Source organism: Taudactylus pleione, unplaced genomic scaffold (assembly GCF_031769625.1).
Source record: "Taudactylus pleione unplaced genomic scaffold, aTauple2 ptg000258l, whole genome shotgun sequence".
In the NCBI taxonomy this organism is placed as follows: domain Eukaryota; kingdom Metazoa; phylum Chordata; class Amphibia; order Anura; family Myobatrachidae; genus Taudactylus; species Taudactylus pleione.
The window spans coordinates 1,145,702-1,167,230 of NW_028284660.1; the positions used below are offsets into that span (position 1 = coordinate 1,145,702).

The 21,529-nt window shown below is 46.2% G+C and overlaps 1 protein-coding gene across 3 annotated transcripts in view; it reads right to left on the reverse strand.

The window, feature by feature from the left end:
• SCNN1A (sodium channel epithelial 1 subunit alpha) overlaps positions 1-21,529 on the reverse strand; it is a 100,603-nt gene that overhangs the window by 56,605 nt on the left and 22,469 nt on the right. For all 3 annotated transcript variants that reach the window (XM_088480924.1, XM_088480923.1, XM_088480922.1), the window contains exons 2-5: positions 12,489-12,797; positions 9,525-9,780; positions 5,301-5,491; positions 3,387-3,493 (exon numbers count right to left, since the gene is read on the reverse strand). In XM_088480924.1, the coding sequence (XP_088337050.1) occupies positions 3,387-3,493; positions 5,301-5,491; positions 9,525-9,780; positions 12,489-12,796 (862 nt within the window). In that variant the 5' untranslated portion in view covers position 12,797. The remainder of the gene's footprint in view (positions 1-3,386; positions 3,494-5,300; positions 5,492-9,524; positions 9,781-12,488; positions 12,798-21,529) is intronic.

Here is a 21,529-nt window from a genome sequence, read left to right on the forward strand (position 1 = left end):
AGGAGTGCAGGGTGAGACCCCGATGGCTGGGTGAGGGGACAGTGCTGGACCGGGATCAGCTGTGCAACGTGAAGACATCGCACATGCGGTAAGCCATCTGCTTCTTATTTGCTGGGACAGAACGTTCTCACAATTTATTGCATCACAACCAGCGCTATTTTTGAAGAAAAATAGGTTCAGGAACCATTGGGGAGGGGGCAGAGGTGGGTGGAGCTACAGTGTGTGGGGGCATCAGTTGGTGCGAAACGAAACTATCTAAAATAGGAATCTTCCTGCAAAAAAGCGCCTTATAAAAAAAAAAAAAACTCTGCTGCGTGCAAGGCTGCTCTATGTAGCGCTGAGTATGTTTTATTCTAGTGGCGGGGCGCATATCTTATCGAATTCAGTCTAAAGGCTTTTTTTTGTATATTATAGTCCTCCTTATATGGGAGACCTAATCCATGATCTGTATCCGTATGTATGACTTTAAAACATCCACAAAAGTAATCAGACAATCCTTCCATCAGATAACAGAAAAATAACACAAAAATGTACCTGGCGCCAATCTTTTTTGAAACACAATTTAAGTTAGGAAAGCAGTAAAATAATAAATGCTGAATCTGCAGCTCTCTATATGGGAGATCTACTCATAACCTATTAATCTCACACGTGACAAAATATATAAATATATATATATATATTAAAAAAAAAGCGCTGAAAACAGCAAAATTAAATATAATTATTAACAAATTAATAACTTCTAAAAGTACATAAAATATATTCTTTCAATGAAATGTACCAAATGCTGGCTAGCAATATTTATAATCCAATGATTGATTCTTACTCTCGATCAGATTTTATACAGTATACCAGATATAAAATAACTTGTGTATTATACCACTTTGTTCCAACTCAGACCCGGAATTTAGCCAGCGCCGACCCAGGACATTCCCGAGTCGGCGCCGTTCACACCGGAGTCGGGTCTGTATAGACGCTTGGAGATGACGTAATCTCCAAGCGCAACTGAAACCGGACCAATCAGCCGGCATGCGGCGCGCTCCAGGTCACCGTGACCCGGAGTGCGCTGTTCACACTGCAGGGTTTCACGGGTTATTCCCATGTTAAACCCTGCAAGTTACCTGGGTTGGATTGCAGGGTCCCTCGACCCGGCGATTCAACCCTCTCCCCTTTTACACCAAGGAGCTACCCGGGTTAACCCTGCAATAACCCGGGGTTTTAGCTCCGGTGTAAAAGGGGTATAAGACTCTAAAAAAAAAAAAATCACCACAATTAAAAACAACTTATTAGAACAAAAAAGCATTCACTTAATCAGTCAGCTCCTTTTTTAAATCAATGCCAATTGCTTTACATGGACAATGATGCCTATTTAAGGTTTAGCATAAATTGATACATATAACAAGTAGGCAATTAATATTTTTTGTGCTCGGATACAAATTGATACACAGTGTTTAACTTCTACTTAACCAGCCTTAGAAGAATACTAAATATAATCTGTTTGCCTACTTGTTATAGGTCTCCCCAGGGCGATCTTTCTGGAAAAAAAGGTTCAGGAACTGGGGGTGGAGCTACTGGGGGTGGAGCTATAGGAAAACTATTATATATAAGATTATATATATATAATATATATATATATATATATATATATATATATACACACATATACATACATACACACACATATACTGTATGCACTCATTAGGGGCTTTAAAGTTAAACTTATCTTATGGAAAATACATTATGGCTCAGGATATAACGTCATAGTTAATGAGAGGTTCAGGAACTGAGGGTCTGATTCAGACCCGCTCGCCAGGCTGCATTCGCTCGCAGCTGGATGATTTTTGCTATCTGCGCATGTGTATAAGTCGCAGTGTGCATGCGAAAGCCAGTCACTGCGGTCGGGAAGCGATCACACGTTAAGCTCAGAAGGCTCGCAAGATTGAGTGACAGGACGAGCCGATTGTGGGTACTGACGGGAAGGTCAATGAAAACGGGGGGGGGGGTGGATTTGCGAACGCAGGCGTGCCTGTGCGTTCTAGCGGTGTTTCGTGGGCGTGCATAATTAACATGGAGCGTCATTGTACACGTCACCTGGCTGTGTTTCACACTGCAGCGTTCGCAGTGCTAGCGGCAGGGTATGGTCAACCACAAGTGCTGCGTGCGCGTCCGATGGCTCTCGATGTTACTGATATTGCATACACTTCGTGGAGATGACATGTGCTGCGAAGGGAAAGGGGGTGTTATAAGACTGGCTTGCGATCGCACTGCCATCGCACGCTAAGACATAGTGGGCGTACTAAAGTCTGACCGTGCGATCGCAGCTCCTGCATATATTAGCAGCTGCCGGCTGCGTGCAAACGCAACTTACGAGCGAGCCTGAATCAAGCCCCGAGTTCCTGCTGACAAATAGCGCTGGGTCTCCCATATAAGGAGGACTATAATAAAAAAAAAAAGTCTTTAGACTGAATTCAACAAGATATACGCCCCATCAATTGAATCCAACATACTCAGCGCTGCATAGAGCAGCCTTATTGTTATACATAATGTCCCTTAGTATGTCTGTGCGTGTGCGCATATACCCCCGTGTTTTCTTTTTGGTTCTAAATCACCGTTGTTGTGTTAGTTTTGTCAAAACCACCCTCAACTTTTTTAGGTTATGTTTTGCTTTTGGATCTAGATTTCTTTAAATATTCATAAAAACAGCTCAAATCATGTAACTTGGACCCTGCTTTTGTTCCTATACTATAATTAATGTCAACAACATTAATTTCCAGTCATTCTCGACCACCTCACAGCACCTGAAATCACGAAGGGAGTGAATTCAATGTAATCCAAAACACGCAAGATCAGTTTTTTTTAGTCGGGACTCTGTTCTACTCTGAACCTCAAAGTGATCTGAGCAGGAACTCGGAACCCCAAAGTTCGGGTGTGTTCAGAGCCGAATAGTTTTCAGCAAAACCGAACTGCTCATCTCTAATATACAGGCAGTGGCGTCACAAGGGGGGGGGGGGGCGGGCCACACCAGGGTGTCACCCACCGAGGGGTGACACCAAAGTGCGGACTCCTCAGCGACAGGAGCCGGTTGCTGCACTGTAGCATTACATGTATCACTCGGCTCCTGACACAGTGAGGGAGCAGACACTGCACACAGATTGGTCCCCGGTGGCAGTCAGCACCTCCGGGACCCCCGAGTGACTAAAACGGGGGTTTGGGTCGTGAGTCCACGCCCCCTACCTTCGAAGCCATGCCATTACAAGCGTCCCTTTTTGCCGGCGCACTACAATCCTATCCCCATCCGGTGGCACCACTTGGAAGGACGCTACTGCGGAAAATGTTACAAACGTCTTTTAGGTACACAGACACTTGACAAAATATCGACATTAACAAACCATTTTTGATGCCAGGCATAGAGGAGCTCCACGTGTCACTTTCAGAACGATTAAAGTTGAACGTGTAGCAGTTTCCGTAGATCGCATGGTGGAACTGCGAATAGTTCCTGTTGAAGGAACAAAAAGCATTTTTATATCCAACTTTCATAAACGACATCACAGTTGGGTTTGCGGATTGTTGCACAAACACAGACAATTGCTAGAAATTGCTTGGCCACATAGCGAATTCATGGGGCCCCTTGTCTTCTCGGGTATGATATAAATATGTCGACAGTATAAAGGTTGACATTCAGATAGTCGACGGGTTCTGAATGTCGACAGTAAAAAGGTGGACATGTTCATTAGGTCAACCAGTACACATGTATTTAGCTCAACAGGGTTAAATGGTGGACACAATTAAAAGGTCAACATTTAGCATGCCGACACTAATATGTCACTTGTTATTTTACCCTTCTGGGGGAAAAAAAAAAAAAAAAGACCATTATAGTTTTAAAATTTCATTGCCTGTTGTCATGAATTAAATCACCAATAGGTCTTACTTATTGCACATTTCATTAATCTGTTTCCACAAGATCAGCCAAGTATTAATCGCCGGTTCACCGCCCATTTTTGGTCGGCAATAAATGTTGCCACCCTTACATAAAGAGAGGACTATAGAGCCTATTTATCAATAGGTACTTGTTTTTATTTTCCCAATTGGCACTACTTACAATTTATATTATTCTAAATGATAAACTCAGTGATATAAAGCAACCAACACTTATTTGGAAATCTTCACAAAGTGGGGAAGAAATCGTCCCCAAAGAGGATCTCATCCTGATTGACCATACCTCCAATTGGAAGAGCTTTGAGATAAGCATTCGTATTTTTACAAAAAAGTACGCACAGTACTTATTTGACAGTAATCAATGTTTTACATACTACAGTATAAGCGCCTTCTTGTTTTGCAGACTGCCTGTGGGGACTTTGCATGCACAGTGTGTTCACACAAACGCTGTGCCTGAGTATTTTGCTGCATAGCAGGGAAAAGTAAAATTTGATAATAAACGTAGAGGCGTCGTTGGGCATAGCAACACCCAGTGTGCACTTCGCCCAGAAAAGGGGCATGGCCTAAAAGGCCTTGTGGGAAATCCCTCAGGGCCCAGGGGCGTGCACTGGGGGTCATTCAGACCCGCTCGCGAGCGGCAGGATGCTCGCAAGCGGGTCGATGTTCCCCACTGCGCATGCACACGACGGAGGGAGCTCCATCGTGCGCATGCGCGAGACCCGGCGAGCGACGGGCTTGCCATCGCTACGGGTCTCGCACCAAAGGGGGCGTGCTGTCGATGTTGATTGACAGCATGCCCCCTTTGGAGGGCGTGCCGGGGGCGTGCCTGCCAGACGGAGGCGTTCCCATGGGAACGCCTACCGTCTGAAGCCGGCCACACTGACATCACTAGTGATGTCAGTGGGAGTGATTTTGGCTCTGATAGAGCCAAAATCACTCCAGGGCTTGCGGCACGGAGACCCTACCGTCAAGACCATCGCGACCATCTCTTTGGCTGCTCGCATATACTGTGGATGGTCACCCACAGCTATGCGAGCGGCCAGGAGGCCGCTCTATTTTCATGGAGGAGGGCCCTGATTCACAGCGAGCGCTCTGGTCAGAGCGTTCAGCTCTGAATCAGGCCCACTGTCTGCTCCCCTTCTGTGATGGGGAGGAGAATGTCACACAGCAGCACCCAGCTCCTGTCACTGAGGAGCCAGCATTTTGGAGTCACCCCCTCTGAGGGTGACACCCGGTGCGACCCGCACCCCCAGAGCGACGCCACTGAATAAACGCGACAAAATTGTCCAACAATATTCAAGCCAATATGGTGATTATTGCTAAGTAGACCCCCTTAGTTCCATCCTTGCCCCCAGCTTTCTCCTCACCCATCCTGCAGGCAATGCTTCTCGTTATATCTGCAGGCGAAGATGAAGTTCTCCAGCAGCTCCTTGCTGACATTATCATTGTTTGGTACTCTGGCTAGGATATTTATATAGTGGAAGCGATACCATTCCCGGATGGCGTCCACCCCTGAGCTGTAGGTTTTGGAGATACAATCGTCTCCGGCCTCATTACACTACGGAAAAGAAAAATAATATGGGGATTATTCAGTTTATGGCAAAAGGTTTCAGATTCTACAAGCTTTGACTCAACCGACCAGTTCATGGAGAACACCTGGAAGTATTTGGAGCTGTCAGTTAACACTGGGCAGACAACTTGCAAATGACTCTTCTTGTGGTTTATACTGTATATGGCATCCTGCAACTATTACTCTGATGTCTTCCTGTGTGTCTAGAAAATGACTCTTTACTATTCCCAAGAAAGAGGGTGCAACAAAATAGGGGACACCAATGGTATATTCAGACCTACAAATTACCTGCAATGGATGGCATGGTTTCAGTGTGTAAGTATAGGTAATAGCTTCTGAGCGTTTTGTAACAAGCTATGAGACAGTGGGGGAGAAGCATCAAACCTTATAAAAAGAGAGGACAGTTGGTCTCCTGTAGCAACCGATCAGCTTCACGACTATCATTTCATAGTATTTACTAGATAAATGACATATAGAATTGCCATTAGCAATTCTCCACCGATCCTCTTTAGAAAGGTTGTTAAATACCCCCTAGTGCCACAAAAAGTGCTGAGCTTTTTTAGGACAACAACCAGGACAGGATTAAAAATGTCGGGCCAAATGTGGCTAAACAACATTAGGACAATATGGGCCCCATCCAGTTTGTTACAGAAGGCGCGCGGCCTCATAATTTCGGGGGCGTGGCTGCACATCTTTGTCAAGCTTGAGCCGAGGTACATTATATCAGCCCCCTACACTTGTTACTATAGACAGGGACAGCATAACATCATCTTCACCACTTGTCCCAGCCTGGTGCACAATACTCACACACAAACATCATTATAGCCATCCAGTGTCTTACTGCTTTTTATGTCTGGCTACGATAAATCATTGATGTGCACTACCTTGGTGTGACCTCTGATTATTCTGTGCTACCCATCTGTGAAGGGGCGCTGGTTCCATGTGGCAGGGAGGTTGCACTGTGGGAACCCACTCTGGTAGGTTGCTTCCGTATTCTGGCATTGGGAGAGCTTGAATTTGCAAAGATTCAAGCTCATCCACTGGTAGGGCAATGTGACAAGACAATCAGAGCTTGCAGCTGGACCTCTGTATTTGGTGCCGACAGCAAGCCAATAGCGGCTCTCCTCACACCACATTTCCTCATGATGGATGACTGGAAATAAGGTACCGAAGTCATGGAATGGTAGGGGGCTTTTTGATTAAAAACCCATCTCAACAAACCCTCTGCTACCCAGGTGAAGCTGACTGGGAACTTCCTCTGTTTTTGGCAACCAGTGAATGAAGCTGTATGTGTCAGGAGAAGTAGCTATCCTTGGGCACTTCCTACTTTCTACTTCCTGTAATTGGGGCACCACTAAATTACCAATGTGGGCCTTAAGCCCAATCCTATCCAGTGCCCTTTAGAGTAAGGCAGTAGACCTAGCTACTGCTAGCCCCACGTTGGCCGCTAGAGCCCATGCCATCAGCAGTGCCTTAGGTCGGGCATTAAGCCCAAGTACCCATTAAGTGGTGACTGTGCGGTCCACATACTCAACTAACCACCAATGATATGTGTAGAGTGCATTAGGTTGCTAGGTCTACCTTACATAGGGGGAAGATTAATCAAACTTTTAAAAAGAGATAAAGGGGAGATGTATCTAGCAGTGGAGAAAGAGGTCAAGTGGAGAAGTTACCCTTAGGAACCAATTAGCTTCTACCTATTATTTTATAGAATCTACTATACTTGATCAATGCTATATTGAAGCGGATTGGTTGCTACAGGCAACTTCTCCACTCTTTACATTTCTTGATACATTTCCCCCAAAGTAGAGACATTTCTACACCAACCAATCAGACTCTGTCATTTTATAGACTGTACTAGATAAAGAATATCCAGAAGCCGATTGGTTGCTCTGACTAACTTCTTCACTTTCTCTCTCTCGAAGGATTGATACATCTCTTTGGCACCTACAGTAGTTAGGTAGAAGTCAGCCCTCATTTGGCTGCACTGGCCAGTCTGGGCCTGATTCAGACCCGATCACAAGCGCTGAGCGCTCGCAACCGGGTCGATGGTGGCCCAGAGCGCATGCGCATGACGGAGCCGGCTCAGTTGCGCGCATGCGCGAGACCCGGATAGCGACGGGCAATCCGTCGCTCCGAGTCTCGTACCAAAGGGGGCGTGCTGTCGATGTTGAGTGACAGCACGCCCCCTTTGGTGGGCGGGCCAGGGGGGTGGCTGCCCAAACGGAGGTGTTCCCATGTGAACGCCTCCGTTTGGGGGCAGCCCCACTGACATCACGAGTGATGTCAGTGGGAGAGATTTCGGCTCTGTTAGAGCCGAAATCTATCTGGGGCTTGCGGCAACGAGACCCTACCACAAGGGTCTTGTCGCAAGCCCGATAGTCTTGACCATCGCGACCATCTTTCTGGCCACTCGCTATAGCTGTGGGTGGTCACCCACAGCCATGCGAGTGGCCAGGAGGCCGTTCTAAAAAAAAAAAAAAAAAAAAAAAGACCGGCCCTGATTCAGAGCGAGCGCTTTGTCAGAGCATCCGGCTCTGAATCAGGCCCTCTGTTTGTGTGTCCTACTAGCCACTGTGAGGGGAGTTTTCTAACCTTTAGAGATCATATCAGATGACATTTTCCCGCTAAAACAGGGTTTACTTAAATACATAGGAGTGGCTCCTTTCTAGATCCAAATTGGTAGGTAGCTGTAATAATCCTATTTACAAATTCTCCCTGCTATTCTGCAATTATAGATCCTCTAGTCAGGTCTCCATTAACAGTAGGCTAGGGTGATTGGGCCCGATTGTTTTGACTGCATTTGATTGTACTATTACTTATATTGATGGACTGTGATTGGGAGCTAGATAGGGTAGTACACAACACCCGCTGTTTAGTTGTACCGTAGCTGACCACAGAGTAAGTTGTTATTCGGGTCAGTACTGCTAGTGTTGTCATGTTCTGTGTGTTAGATCAGTGGGGTGGTACGCTCTAGTCGGGAATTAGGCACGTTTGCGGGAGGGCTTGCCTTCATTTTTCAGAGGACGTCAATCAAGTGTGCAGCCCGCAGGGTGCAACGTGTAGAAGACACGCTGCCGGTCTAATAGTGGGTACACAGGGGGCGATTAAAGTGGACGACTGAACGATAACGATTTCGTTATCGTTCAGTCGTCCACTTTATCATCCATTTTTAATCACAAAAACGATGAACGATAACGACGACGCGCGTTCCTGCGGGTCGTTCGTCATCATCGTTCATCGGGTTAACATGCAGGCCAACCTGACGAATTCGTCAGGTTGCTGCATGTTGGGGAATGGGGGAAGAGAGCCCGGCGCTGAACGATATCGTTAATGTTATCAATCAGCGGGTGTGCTCAATGTCATGAACGACATTGAGCACACCCTGCCGGGAACACACTAGATGATATTGCTCAGGGAGCATATCGTCTAGTGTGTACGCACCATTATAGGCCGGTTAAGAACCCATGTCTGACGCATGCGAGCGCTAGAGACAGAAATCGTCTGAGCCTGCGATTGCTTATAGATGAAGGCAGGTGTCTGCAGCACTTGTGACAGTGAGGAGGTCATTCACCTAGGTTGACTGTCTTCTAGAGTCCTGACTAACCTCATTCCAGGACTGACCACGAGAGGGACAACATCCTGAAGGTATGCGTGGGTGTGACCCTTTCCAGCCCTCTCACATACCCATAGGTCCACTAACCTATCTTGGGATGGATTTTTTCCTTTATAAAATGAGGAGATTCTGTTTGGATACATCACTATTATTTACCTGAGGCGCTCAACAGAATTGATTATGGGGGAGTGGGCTCCTGTTTAGATTTAATTTCCATTTGTGTTGGTACTATGATGTTATAATATGATTTGATGATTCTTCATGGCCTCTTTATGAGGCAAAGTGGCTCTGGGGAAGCTTCCTAAACACCTTGTAGCCCAGCCCTCGAGGTATGCTGTGGCATTACCCTGTAACTTAAAGCAGTGACAAAGGAAGGTACCAGTAGGAGACGACTGTTCTACTCACCAGTTTGAAGCCTATATTCCAATCTTTGCGTTTGACTTGCAGCTCTTCATTGTCCACACTTCGGACCTCCCTGTGAAGGCTCTCTCCAACCGGTATCCTCACAAGAGGGTAAGGAAGACCTTCCCTGGTGTCACGTTTTCTTCTGTTTGTGGGGATTCTCCCTTGCACCCCAGTAACATTATACTTATATAGAGCATATAAGTTCTCCTGTGTTTCTCTGTCCAGTATATGTAGGTCATCAAGGATAGAATGGTATCTGGCAATGGAGAGTCACCCAAATGCAGGTTAAGAAACTACTCTTAAAAAAACAGACCAATGTGCCCATCTGTAACTATAACGAAAGACTGTCCTGTCTGTCTGTCCTGTGTCTGATGAAATGTCTTGCTGTTGCTGTACTGGCTCAATAAACTTGTGTATAGGTGGATCAATGAATACAAAATTAAAAAAAGAATGTCGAGAGAAATAGATAAACATCATAGCATAACATTAATCCAAGCTTGCAGAGAGATAAATTGTGAGTGATAAAGTACTAACCAATCAGCTTCCAACTGTCATGTTACAGGCTGTTTGAAAAATGACAGTTAGGAGATGATTGGTTGGTACTTTATCTCTCTCCAAGCTCTGATAAATACCCTCTATGACGTTTATTTATGAGAAAGCTACAAATGACTCAGTGCCATTGTAAGATGGGAGAGAAGTATGCACCAGTAATAATCAAACCAGGCCAGACAACTGCTCAGTAACGCAAAGAAAGCATTTGGCAATTTGCTTTAATCCATCTAATTATTGTTAGATGAAAGCAACTATATGATGGCTATATGTTACTGTAGATCACTCACTCTCTTTTACCAGCAAATTCTGACTGTGTTGGGGGGGTCTACAATTGATTAGTAGAGCTCAACCGGATATAAAAAAAATAGCCCTGAAAATACATTCCAAATCGCTGCAATATGTGGTGATAAAGGAACATTTGGGGTTTGGCTGCAAACTTTGATAAATATGCACCTTTAGTTTATGATAGCACTGCTCTGCTTAGTGGCAGTGTACTGGTTAGCTTTGCTGCCAGGACTGTACAGTACATACTGGAATTGCTAGAGGCTCGGTAAAGGGGCAGTATACATAGGTCGTAACGTTTAGTCTTGAACGTGAAAGGAAAAGAAACTTCTACATGTCCCAGAAGGGGTAGCATTACTGCCACACAGCACTGACGTCTTGAGTTAGATTCCCACCACGGCCCTAACTTTGTGGAGTTAGTATATGGGTTTCTCCCCTACAATCCAAAAATATACTTAGGTGAATTGGCTCCTGACAAAAATGAACCCTAGTGTGTATATGTGTATACATGCCACTGGGGCAGGGACTGAAGTGAACGGACAATTATTCTCTGTAAAAGGGCTGCTAAATATGTATGCGCTATATAAATCGGCGTTCATAAATAAATATCAACATTTTCACTATGTCAAACTAAGTCACCGCATACCATGCACACGCTAAGTGACAGTAGGTGCACATTCTAGTCTTTCCACATTGCGTTCACATTCTTTTAAAAAGATCACTCTGTACCTACTTTTGTATAATAAGAGTTATCGTTGGATATGTTCAAGGCCTAAAGAGCAGGAAGGGCACACAAAAACTCCTGCCTTTACTGCTTAAAGAGAATGAACTTCATTACCTAAAATGTTTTATCTTTTTTCCCCTCAGAAAACATTGCCTGTTCAAGCCTTAAAGGTTTAATTATATGTACAGGTTGAGTCTCCCATATCCAAATGTTCCGAAATACGGAATTATTTTGGCATGACTGAGATAATGAAACCTTTGAGTTTTGATGGTTCAATGTACACAAATTTTGTCTAAGGCACAAATTATTAAAAATATTGTATAAAATGACCTACAAGCCGTGTGTATATGAAACAAATACATTTCATGTATGTACACAAACTTTGTTTGAGACAGAAAATTATTGAAAATATTGTATAAAATTACCTGCAGGCTGTGTGTATAAGGTGTATATAACACAAATGCATTCTGTGTGTATATTTGAGTCCCATTCTCAAGACATTTCATTATTAAATGCAAATATTCCAAAATACGGAATATTCCGTTATCCAAAATACCCCTGGTCCCAAGCAGCTTGGATATGGGAGACTCAACCTGTATTACTTTGGCAGAAGGGTGTTATGTACCTTCCAGTAAAGCTCAGTTGTAGGCACATTATACTGAAAGTATAATTAAGGTCCATTCTTCACTGCCAAGGTTGTGTAAAAATCCTAAGCATCTAGAAAGGGTCCAACATGCAGAGCGGGATGCGTGATGCATCGCATTTGGGGAGGAATCCGATTGGATCCCTCTAACAGCACTCTCCCGACAGAAGCCCATAGGCTTCTATAGGGTAACGCCATCTCCAAGCCCCGGAATGCATCACATTTTCGGGGTTTAACCGCATTTCCCCCTTTGCTGCATCCCGCCCGAAATATTCAGATCCACTCAACTCCTCTCAGGATAAGGCCCCGGACACATCAGCATCATCATCATCTTGATGCTCAGATCCGCGCATTTCTCTTTAAAGCTAGAGATGATGATGTCGGTTTTGGCTCGGATCTTCCCGTCAAGTTCGGATCTCAGAACCAGGCAAAACCTCATCTTCTGCAGACATCTGTATCGTGATGTCCGTGAAAGAGGACGTTTTGCCTCCTTCTGAGATCCAAACTTGGCGGGAAGATCCGAGCCAAAACTGAACCATTCATCTCTAATAAAACCAGGAGAACGTGTACAATAATAGGAGATCGTGGGTCACAAAGTATAACTTGCAGTCCCACAAGTATTGCGGTTTTGTGAACGACCTCTACTGTAATGCTTTTTCTATCTCTGGTCTAGAAACTAATGATGTATTGGTTATTGACTTTGACCATCTCATGGGTCCATTAACTAGAGGACTGCAGCAAGGTTATCTCTGGCATTCCTCACCTGTATGGGTTTAGGGTGCACACAGTCACAGCTGGGAACAGCAATCTGGCCGAGTTGACATTAAGATTAATGCTCACTGGGTAACTGAAATACTGCCCAAAAAGGAGTCCAAACTGCCAGTACATGAGTCCAAAAGTGGCCAGAAACAAGATTAGCCAGAAGGCCGTTTTCATGCGGTTGTTACGTGAACACACCAGCCGGATGGTCCCATGAATGGTTGTATTGTTGCAGAAGAACTCAAAGAGCTCTCGGTACGAGGAATAGAACTCAATGAGGCCTTCCTTTTCCGATTTCTTCTCCTCCTGCATCCTGGAGAGACAAAACCAAACAACCAAATTTCAGGAATTAGGTCTACTGCTCCAAACATTTCATTTATAGCAAGTTCACATGAAAACCTAATAATCCATAATACTTAACCTTGTTAGGGGCATATTCAGTTAGACGCAAAAAGTCCCGTACTTTTCGCATGCCGGACTTTTCGCAGACATCGCTGGTTTTCCATGTGAAAAAGTATCGCGTGCGTCCCTGCTTATCCCGTATTCAATTAGAAATCGGCACCCGGTGAAAAGTGCTGTCACATTTGGAGAAATCAGCCTGACACCCCCCAAAATACTCACTGACATTGGGGATCACTACAGATACCCCCGAATAGCCCTGCTGAAGGTATTTGAGGTACTTAAATGATCTCAATAGCTGCTAATTAGCGCCTTTGCACAAGTGGTGAAGAATAGCATTTAGCAGTTTTTTTGGGTGAAAATAACTAGTCCTAGCAAATTAGGGGTGCATGAAAATGGGTCCCAGCATGGTTAAAAATCGCAAAAGTGAGGTTTTAAAAAAACGTGAAAATTGCACCATCAGGAAGCACCTGCAATAAAAAAACCTCCCCCATACTTGCAGACACCCCCAAAGTCTATTTTGCGAGTTTTTTAGTTTGTATCCCAACTTAGTACTTTTTCTCCCCCTTTCTCATAGTCAATTTTTGGGGTGTTCTTTTAATATTTTAAAGATTTTTTTGGACGCAGTTTACATTTGGGGACCTGTCTTAAGGGTGCATGGTGGTTTCCCCACCTTTGCACCCCAAAACCGCTATTCTGCACTTTTTCCCAACAGCTATTCATAAACAAAACTTTTCCACCGGGTACATTGCATTGAGTCCCCGCACCGGCGAAAAGTCGACACAATTGAATGCGGGGATAAGTTACTGCTGACGAAATGTCGTCACCAGCGAAACGCTTTCACAAAGAACGGCTTTTTCATCGCCAAATGAATACGGCCCTTAGTATGTGTGTCTAATGAGGTAGAGTGGTCTAAGGTGCCTACAATGGAAATTGAGTTAAATTTAAGTACAAACATGGTAACACAGTATTCGCGAGACAAAGAGACGTTACCCAAAGGAACCAATCACCGTCTGCCAGCTCATAGGGGTAAATTTACTAAAGTGAGAATTTTTAGAAGTGAGTTTTAAAAGTGATGTTGCCCATAGCAACCAGATTCTAATTAACATTTAACTAGCACCTTCTAGAAGATAATAGCAAGAACCTGATTGGTTGCTATGGACAACATCACTTTTAAAACTCACTTCTAAAAACTCTCACTTTAGTAAATTTACCCCATAGACTGTGCTAGATAAATGATAGTAAGAAGCAGATTGGTTGCTCTAGGTAACTTCTCCACTTTGTGGGGGAGATGAACTAAGCATTGGATAGTAAAAAAGTGTATGGAGATAAAGTACCAACCAATCAGCTCTTAACTGTCATTTTTGAAACATAGGGCCATATTCAATTAGTTTCGCGTCTGCGATAAAGTTTCACCTGCCCGACTCTTCGCCTACATTGCGTGTTTTGGACGCGGAAACTTATCATGCGCGCCACCGCTATTCGCCCTATTCAATTCCAAACCACAAGAAAACGGCAAGCCGCCAAGTCGGAACAGGCGGAAAGTACTGTCAGAAATGGGGAAATCAGCCTGAACCCCCCAAAGAGATGCACTAACATTGGGGATTAATGTAGATGTCCCCAAATAGCCCTAATAAAGCTATTTTGGGTACTTAAGTTGTGTCAATAGCTTCTTATTGGCGTCTTTGCACAAGTGGTGAAGAATGGCATTAAGCAGTATTTTGTTGGTAAAAATAAGTAGTTCTGTCAAATTTGGGGTACAGGAAAATGGGTGCTAACATATTTTAAAGTCTCTAAAGTGAAGTTAAAAAAAAACAAACAAAAAAAAAAAAAAAAACACACACACGTGTTGCAAGCACCTGCAGTCCCAAAAACACCTGACCCATCCTTGCAGACCACCAAAAAGTCTATTTCGCTAGTTTTTGTCCCCCCCACATTTTACTTTTTTGCCCCCAAAATGAAAATACTTTTTTTGGGATGTTAACTTTTTTTCCGGTATTTTTTTGACACAGTTGTCCTTTGGGGGGCTGTCCCAAGGGTTCCGAGTGGTTTCCCCACCTTTGCACTCCAAATGAATGCTATTCAGAGGCAAATCCTTTCCACCTATAACATCGCATTGACTTTCCGCGGAAGTGAAAAGTATTTGGAATTGAATACGGAGATAAGTTTCCGACACGGCAAAACTTTTTCGCGGATCTCTGCTTTTCGCGTCTAACTGAATACGGCCCACAGCCTGTAAAGTGACAGTTAGGAGCTGATTGTTTTGTACTTTATCACTCAACGGCTTAGTACATTTCCCCATATGTCTCTCCGTGACTTGATACATCTCTCCTTATGTAGGCTAAGAAGCCATTACTCTGAAATATTCTAACTTCCGCGCACTCTTTAGTTGAATTGGACTGTGTCTTGTCTCAAACAACCTGTAATCCAACAGATCATCAGAATAGTAAGGACACCATACAGCAGGGTTTTCCAAACTTGGGGGTCTATTTACTAAGCAGTGTTAGGAGACAGAGTGAAAAGTGATAAGAAAGTGATAAGGGGCCAGCCAATCAGCTCCCAACTGCCATCTCACAGGCTGTGTTTGAAAAAATGACAGTTGGGAGCTGATTGGCTGGCACCTTATCACTTTTCACTCTGTCTCCTAACACTGCTTAGTAAATAGACCCCTTAGTCCTCTAAGCCCTCTCACAGTGCAGGTTGTAAGGATATCCATTATGGAGCACAGTTCCTGAGTGCTAATTAAGTCACATGTGCTCAAGCATGGATATGCCTAAAACTAGGACTGTTTGGAGGATTTGAGGACTATGTAAAGCAGTTCAGAAGGCTAATGTACTGATCTTGTAGTAGGTACTCGTGTCTGTGACTGAGTAAGTTAGAACAAGGTGGCTTGTGAGGGGGGCACTGCTATGATATGGGGATCAGAGGGAAGGGGGTCAACTCTTAGGTGGATATTATTACATTTTATTTATAGGGCGTCACAAGTGGTCTGCAGCGCCGTACATACAGTAAACTGTACACAGAACATTACATTATAATACAGTAACCAAATTATAAACAGAGCACAGGTAACAATTATCAACACAATTCTCCATACACAATACAGCTGGGAAGGTGAAGGCTGTCGTAGAAGTGCTAGAGAAGAAGGCTGTGAGACAGTGGGGAGGAGGACCCTGCTCCTAGGGGATAGTGTGGATGCTCAGCGTACACTTGGATTTGGCATATACCCAAAACAGGGATGACGCCCCCCCCCCCCCCCAAGGGTTTTTTGCTTCACTGCACCCGATACGCAGGTCACGGCCCTCTGATTGGGTTCTAATGTACGGGCTAGCAGGTATGAAGGAACAGAGGGCAGGCAGTAATACTGGTTACCTTGGGGCGACCTGCAGCATAGTCATCAGGAATGGGTCCAAACCAGGCAGGCAATGCGGTACCAGGGAGCGAGCAGAATCAGGAATAGCCAAAGTTACTGTAGTACTAGGAAATCACTAGTAACAGTACCAGATAAGTAAACCAGAAGAATCGTTATGACTTGCACTGGGAGTTCACTGGGAACAGATGCAGGAGCTAAAACTCAGGCATTTGACCAGTGCCCACAGACTTCCTTTTACAGGGAGGGAATTAAAATCTAGCACCAAACGTGACCCATCAGGTTTGGCACACCTGTCTCTTTAAATCTCAAGCAGAGCAGCGCGTGCCCCCGTATGGGAGTCACAGTTTTCTGCAACCAGAGCCACAAGCAGCAGCAGCTGGCGGGACTGGAGAAGACCACTGGCAATGAGGGGACTACAGCGGCAGGTGCCGGCCAACACCTGCCCGTGAATGGAGCACCGCAGACCCAGGGGACCAGCACTGCTGGGCCCAGTAAGGACTGGGCTCTGGTACGCTGAGATAGAAGATAGGTGGCCACAGAGAGGGTGACACAGAGTAGGGTCTACTAACAAAGCTGAGAAATGATATCAGTCTAGCACTATAACTTTTTCCCCCGTTTCATTTGCTCTTTTTGAGGATTCATTAATTATTATCCCCATCCTGATATATACTATATATTTCCACTGGAAATCCTTTACTTAGATTTATTATTTTCAGGTACTCCTATCTGAGAGAAGGAAGCCATTTTGTGGGACGAACCAATATTATCTATCACTTCACTAGAAACCAGCATCATAAATATGATATCCCTGTCACACTGCCAGCAATAACCTGGGTTATTTCATATGAATGCGCAGCAACCCAGGATATTGCCCAGTGTGAAAGGGCCCCAGTTAAAATAACCCAGTATTTCAACCCGGGTAACGATCAGGGTTGAGCACGCGTTCAGCCCGGCTCGCGGTGCAGTGTGAACAGGGAACAGTTCACAGCATAGGAAGAGCGGGTGCTTGGAGATTATATCATCTCAAAGCGCTGGCCTGGCACGTAACTGCGGTGATGTCATTGACCCAGCAATAAGCTGGGTCAGGCCGCTAGCGTGAAAGGGGGCTCCCCCGTGATGGACCAGTGTACAAATCTTGGGTGCGACCCAGCAATGTGGTGTGAAAGGGGTACAAGTCAGGAAGTGCTTCAGTCGCTGATGAACTGTTTGCTCACATTAAACATTTTTTTTTTATATAAACATAGGTTCTGCACACAAAATGGCTGCCTCCTCTGTGAGGCACTGTGTAAATGAAATAGTATGAATGGGATGCCTCTTAAGAACAACTATTCTAATCAGTAGAGAAAACGGTTTGTGAGTCAGCAATTAAACAGAAAACAGTGGCAAGAAATGATAATAATTGTGAATCATCCCATGAATAAATCACATCTTGTTCTTAATGGAACGTGGTTTGGACACAGACCTTGTTATTATCCTATTTATAGAAATAATTCTAGCACTTAAGTGTTTAGCGGTGATGCTGCCCAGATTTTATTAGTTCGCGAGGCAATGTCAAAATTTACATGACGCTTACTGACACCACTTGAAAACATTGTAATACCTTTGTAATAGGATATCTGCAATGAATATTATGCAATTCCTCAGCCAAAAGGAAAACGTACACATTGTTATAGTATGACTGGTATTTCAGAGACGTTTAAGAATTGCTAATTAGAGTCATAAATGCGGTGAACATTTGTTGTTTATATTACAAGACGTTTCTTGTCACCGACAATTGATATACAGTGGGGACACTGGTTATTGACATACTGTAGGTGTCTTGAGTTGTACGCTATTTCAGTGTTCACACAGATGAGCTATTATCAGAGGTCTGTGCAGAGCCCTAGGCAAGATTTTTGTTAATCTCACCACCAAGCTTAGTGTTTATACACCGATACCAAATAGAACACATTGGTTTATGGCTTATTTCTTATTGTGAAAGAAACAGGTGCTAAATGCACAAATGTACCGGCTGCACCACCGATAGTTCAGCAGCTGACCCAGCACCCCTCTCCCTGTCCAGGGCCACAACTAGGGGGGTGCTAGAGGTGCACGTGCACCGGGTGCCAGATTGCAGGGGGTGAAAAAAGCTGACTCAAGGTGGCTTGGGGGCTGCAGACTCAGAAAACGGCCATCCAAAAATGGCTGCCGCCAAAGAGGAGACAAGTGCTAGAGGTCCTTACTGGCCAGGGGGGGTTTATGCTCATTGCCAGGGGGTTTATTCCAGCCGTCCGCATGGTCGAGCAAGGACAAACTTCAGATACAGGAAGGGAGGGGGCGCAAAATTGCTGCCTTGCACCGGGTGATAGATATCCTAGTTTTGCCCCTGCCCTGTCTCACAGCACAGCACCCAGCAGCACAGATCACAGAGGCAGCCAACAATATCCATCACCCCTCTCCCACACAGCAATCCTCATTCAGCACCCCTCATACAGAACCCCTCTCCCTTCTCCCAGCAGCACAGATCAAAGCCACACCCTACACCAGGGGTGGGGAAACTTTTTTCTGCCGAGGGCCAATTTGATATATATAGAACACTATTTGTGGGTCTTGTGCAGGTTACACCCCCTCTGTGTGATGTCACGCAGGGAGTGGACACAATCGCCAGTGATTACAGCAATGCCTAGAGTATCCTGAGGATGCTCCGGTGAGCTGTAAGAGCAGCGGTGTCACCGTCTGAAGCCTCCTAAGGACGCGCCAGGCGGCACTGCTGCATAGATTCTGGCTGCAGGGTGCCATTCTAGACATCCTGCTAGACAGATGAGGCTAGTAGAAAAAAGCTCAGAGGGCCAGACCAACTGATTCCGCTGGCCTTATATGGCCCCCGGGCCTGAGGTTCCCCATCCCTGCCCTCAGGGCCGGCCCTAGCCCAAATTTTTTGGTAAGCGAGTAGGTTTTTTGGCGCCCCCCCCTATGCAGTGCCCCTTGTGCCCCCATTAGTAAGCTTATATAGTGCCCCCAGTAGTAGTCCCCCTATGCAGTGCCCCCAGTAGTAGTCCTCCCCCCATGCAGTGCCCCCAGTAGTGGTCCCCCCTTGTAGTGCCCCTAGTAGTAATCTCCCCTCTTGTAGTGCCCCTAGTAGACCCCCCTTGTAGTAGTCCCCCCATTGTTGTTCCCCCAGTAGTAGTCCCCCCCAGTAGTAATCCTCCCTTCAAGTGCCCCCAGTAGTAGCCCCCCTTCAAGTGCCCCCAGTAGTAGCCCCAATTCTAGTGCCCCCAGTAGTAGCCCCCCTTCAAGTGCCCCCAGTAGTAGTCCCCATTCTAGTGCCCCCAATAGTAATCCCCCCTTCAAGTGCCCCCAGTAGTAGCCCTCCCTTCTAGTGCCCCCTGTAGTAATCCCCCCTTCAAGTGCCCCCAGTAGTATCCCCCCTTCAAGTGCCCCCAGTAGTAATCCCCCATTCAAGTGCCCCCAGTAGTAATCCCCCCTTGTAGCCCCCCCAGTAGACACACACGCAATAAAAAAAAACAAAAAACACCTACCTGAACCCCCATCGCTCCTGCTACCGCCGCCGATATCAGCTACTCTCGACCATTCTCCAGGGCCACTTTGCATTATGGGAGAGACATCGTCATGACAACGTCTCTACCATTACCCACTGCGGGAGCCGGAAGATGGCTCCCGCAGTGGGAGCTGCAGCAGCTGATGAGAGTCTGACAGACTCTCATCAGCTGCTGAAACAAACACACAGCTGCCGGCACCGGCGGCTGTGTGTTTGGCACTGTGTAGCGCTGACCGAACTCCGTCCGGTCAGCGCTACACGCGCGGTGCAGCTGTGTCACAGAGACACAGTCTGCACCGCGGTAAGCCACTGAAATCTGCATGGTCGCGGCCGCGGTGCCCTTCACTATGTGGCACCTTACGTGGCCGCGTACTATGCGTAACCATAGAACCGGCCCTGCCTGCCCTACACCATACTTGCCTACACTCCCGGAAGTTGCCCAATTTTTCGGGTAGCCCACCACACCCCCGGCAGTGTAGGCAAATCACCCGGATCCTGGCCACTTCCTAGTGAAGTGGGCAGAATGGGGAGATTTAATGCAGTATTTGCGAGTCCGTATGAAGGGGGCGGGGCTAAATGACGCAAATCGCTGACTTTCGTAGGCTTAATTACATCTACAGCCCAGCCGCCCCCCTGAACTGGCCAGAATCATCTACCCACCCGGAAAGCAATTGTATAATGTCAGTAAGTATGCCCTACACCCATCACCAATAACCCCTCACCCGGCCATCACACAGCACCAGCACCCCTCACTACATGCAGAGCTGACTTTAATCAAAACATTTGTATAACACAGTCACTTACTTTGTAAAACTGACTGGCTGGCTGCCTGTGCGTCCATCCCTGCTGTTTTGCAGCTCTTTGCTGAATCCTCCTCACTGCGCTTTGTGGGGGTGGCGCTGGCAGTGAGTCAGTGCAGGCTCAGCCTGCTGGACTCCGCAAGGACCCATGCGAGGAGGAGCTGCTGCGGCTGGGCATACACAGCAGCCCACCTCCAGAGACCAGCGGCCATTTTTGTTCATGCCCAGAGCCCACTGCCCCCACTGTACAGAGTCTGCTACTCTACTCCAGCCTCCCTGAATCGGCTTGCTCCCACAGCGGCAGTCCGCTGACTGTTGCTGGCTGTCAGCTGCCTGTGTCAGCTCGATCAGAGCTGAGAGCTCCGATCGCGGCCGTCTAACCACTAGGAGAGCCCCGCTGCCCAGGTGCCCCACCCCCACCGCTGGCTGTTCCGCCACTGCCTGCTCAGTTTGCTGCTGCCGGGCCCAAACGTAGCTCAGCTGACAGCTCCGATCGGGTCCGGCAGCAGCAAACAGTGGGCGCTGCGGCAATAGCATCTTCCCCAGCCGACAGCAGGTGCCCCGTGCCGCGCCGGCCCTAGGCAGGCTTGAATGCCAATAGACATTTCAAGTGCCCTAGGTATTTGCTTAGTTTGCCTATGCCCAAGGCCGGCTCTGGGTCTGCACATGCTTCCCAGTCACAATGCGCACATGCGGCGATTGAATTGCGATTACGGTTGCCGTGAGGATTCAGTTGCAAGTGATTGACAGTAAACAAATGTTTTGTGGGCGGTAATGGGGAGTGACAGCTAAAATTAAGGCCGTTTTTAGGGCGTGTTTTTCTGTCAGTGACTGCGATCCTGTACACAAATAACATGGCACCAGCTTCTCATGTACGGCTGCAATACTGCGCCACCAGAGATTCACTCAAGGAGTTGATGCGTGCCTGATCTGCG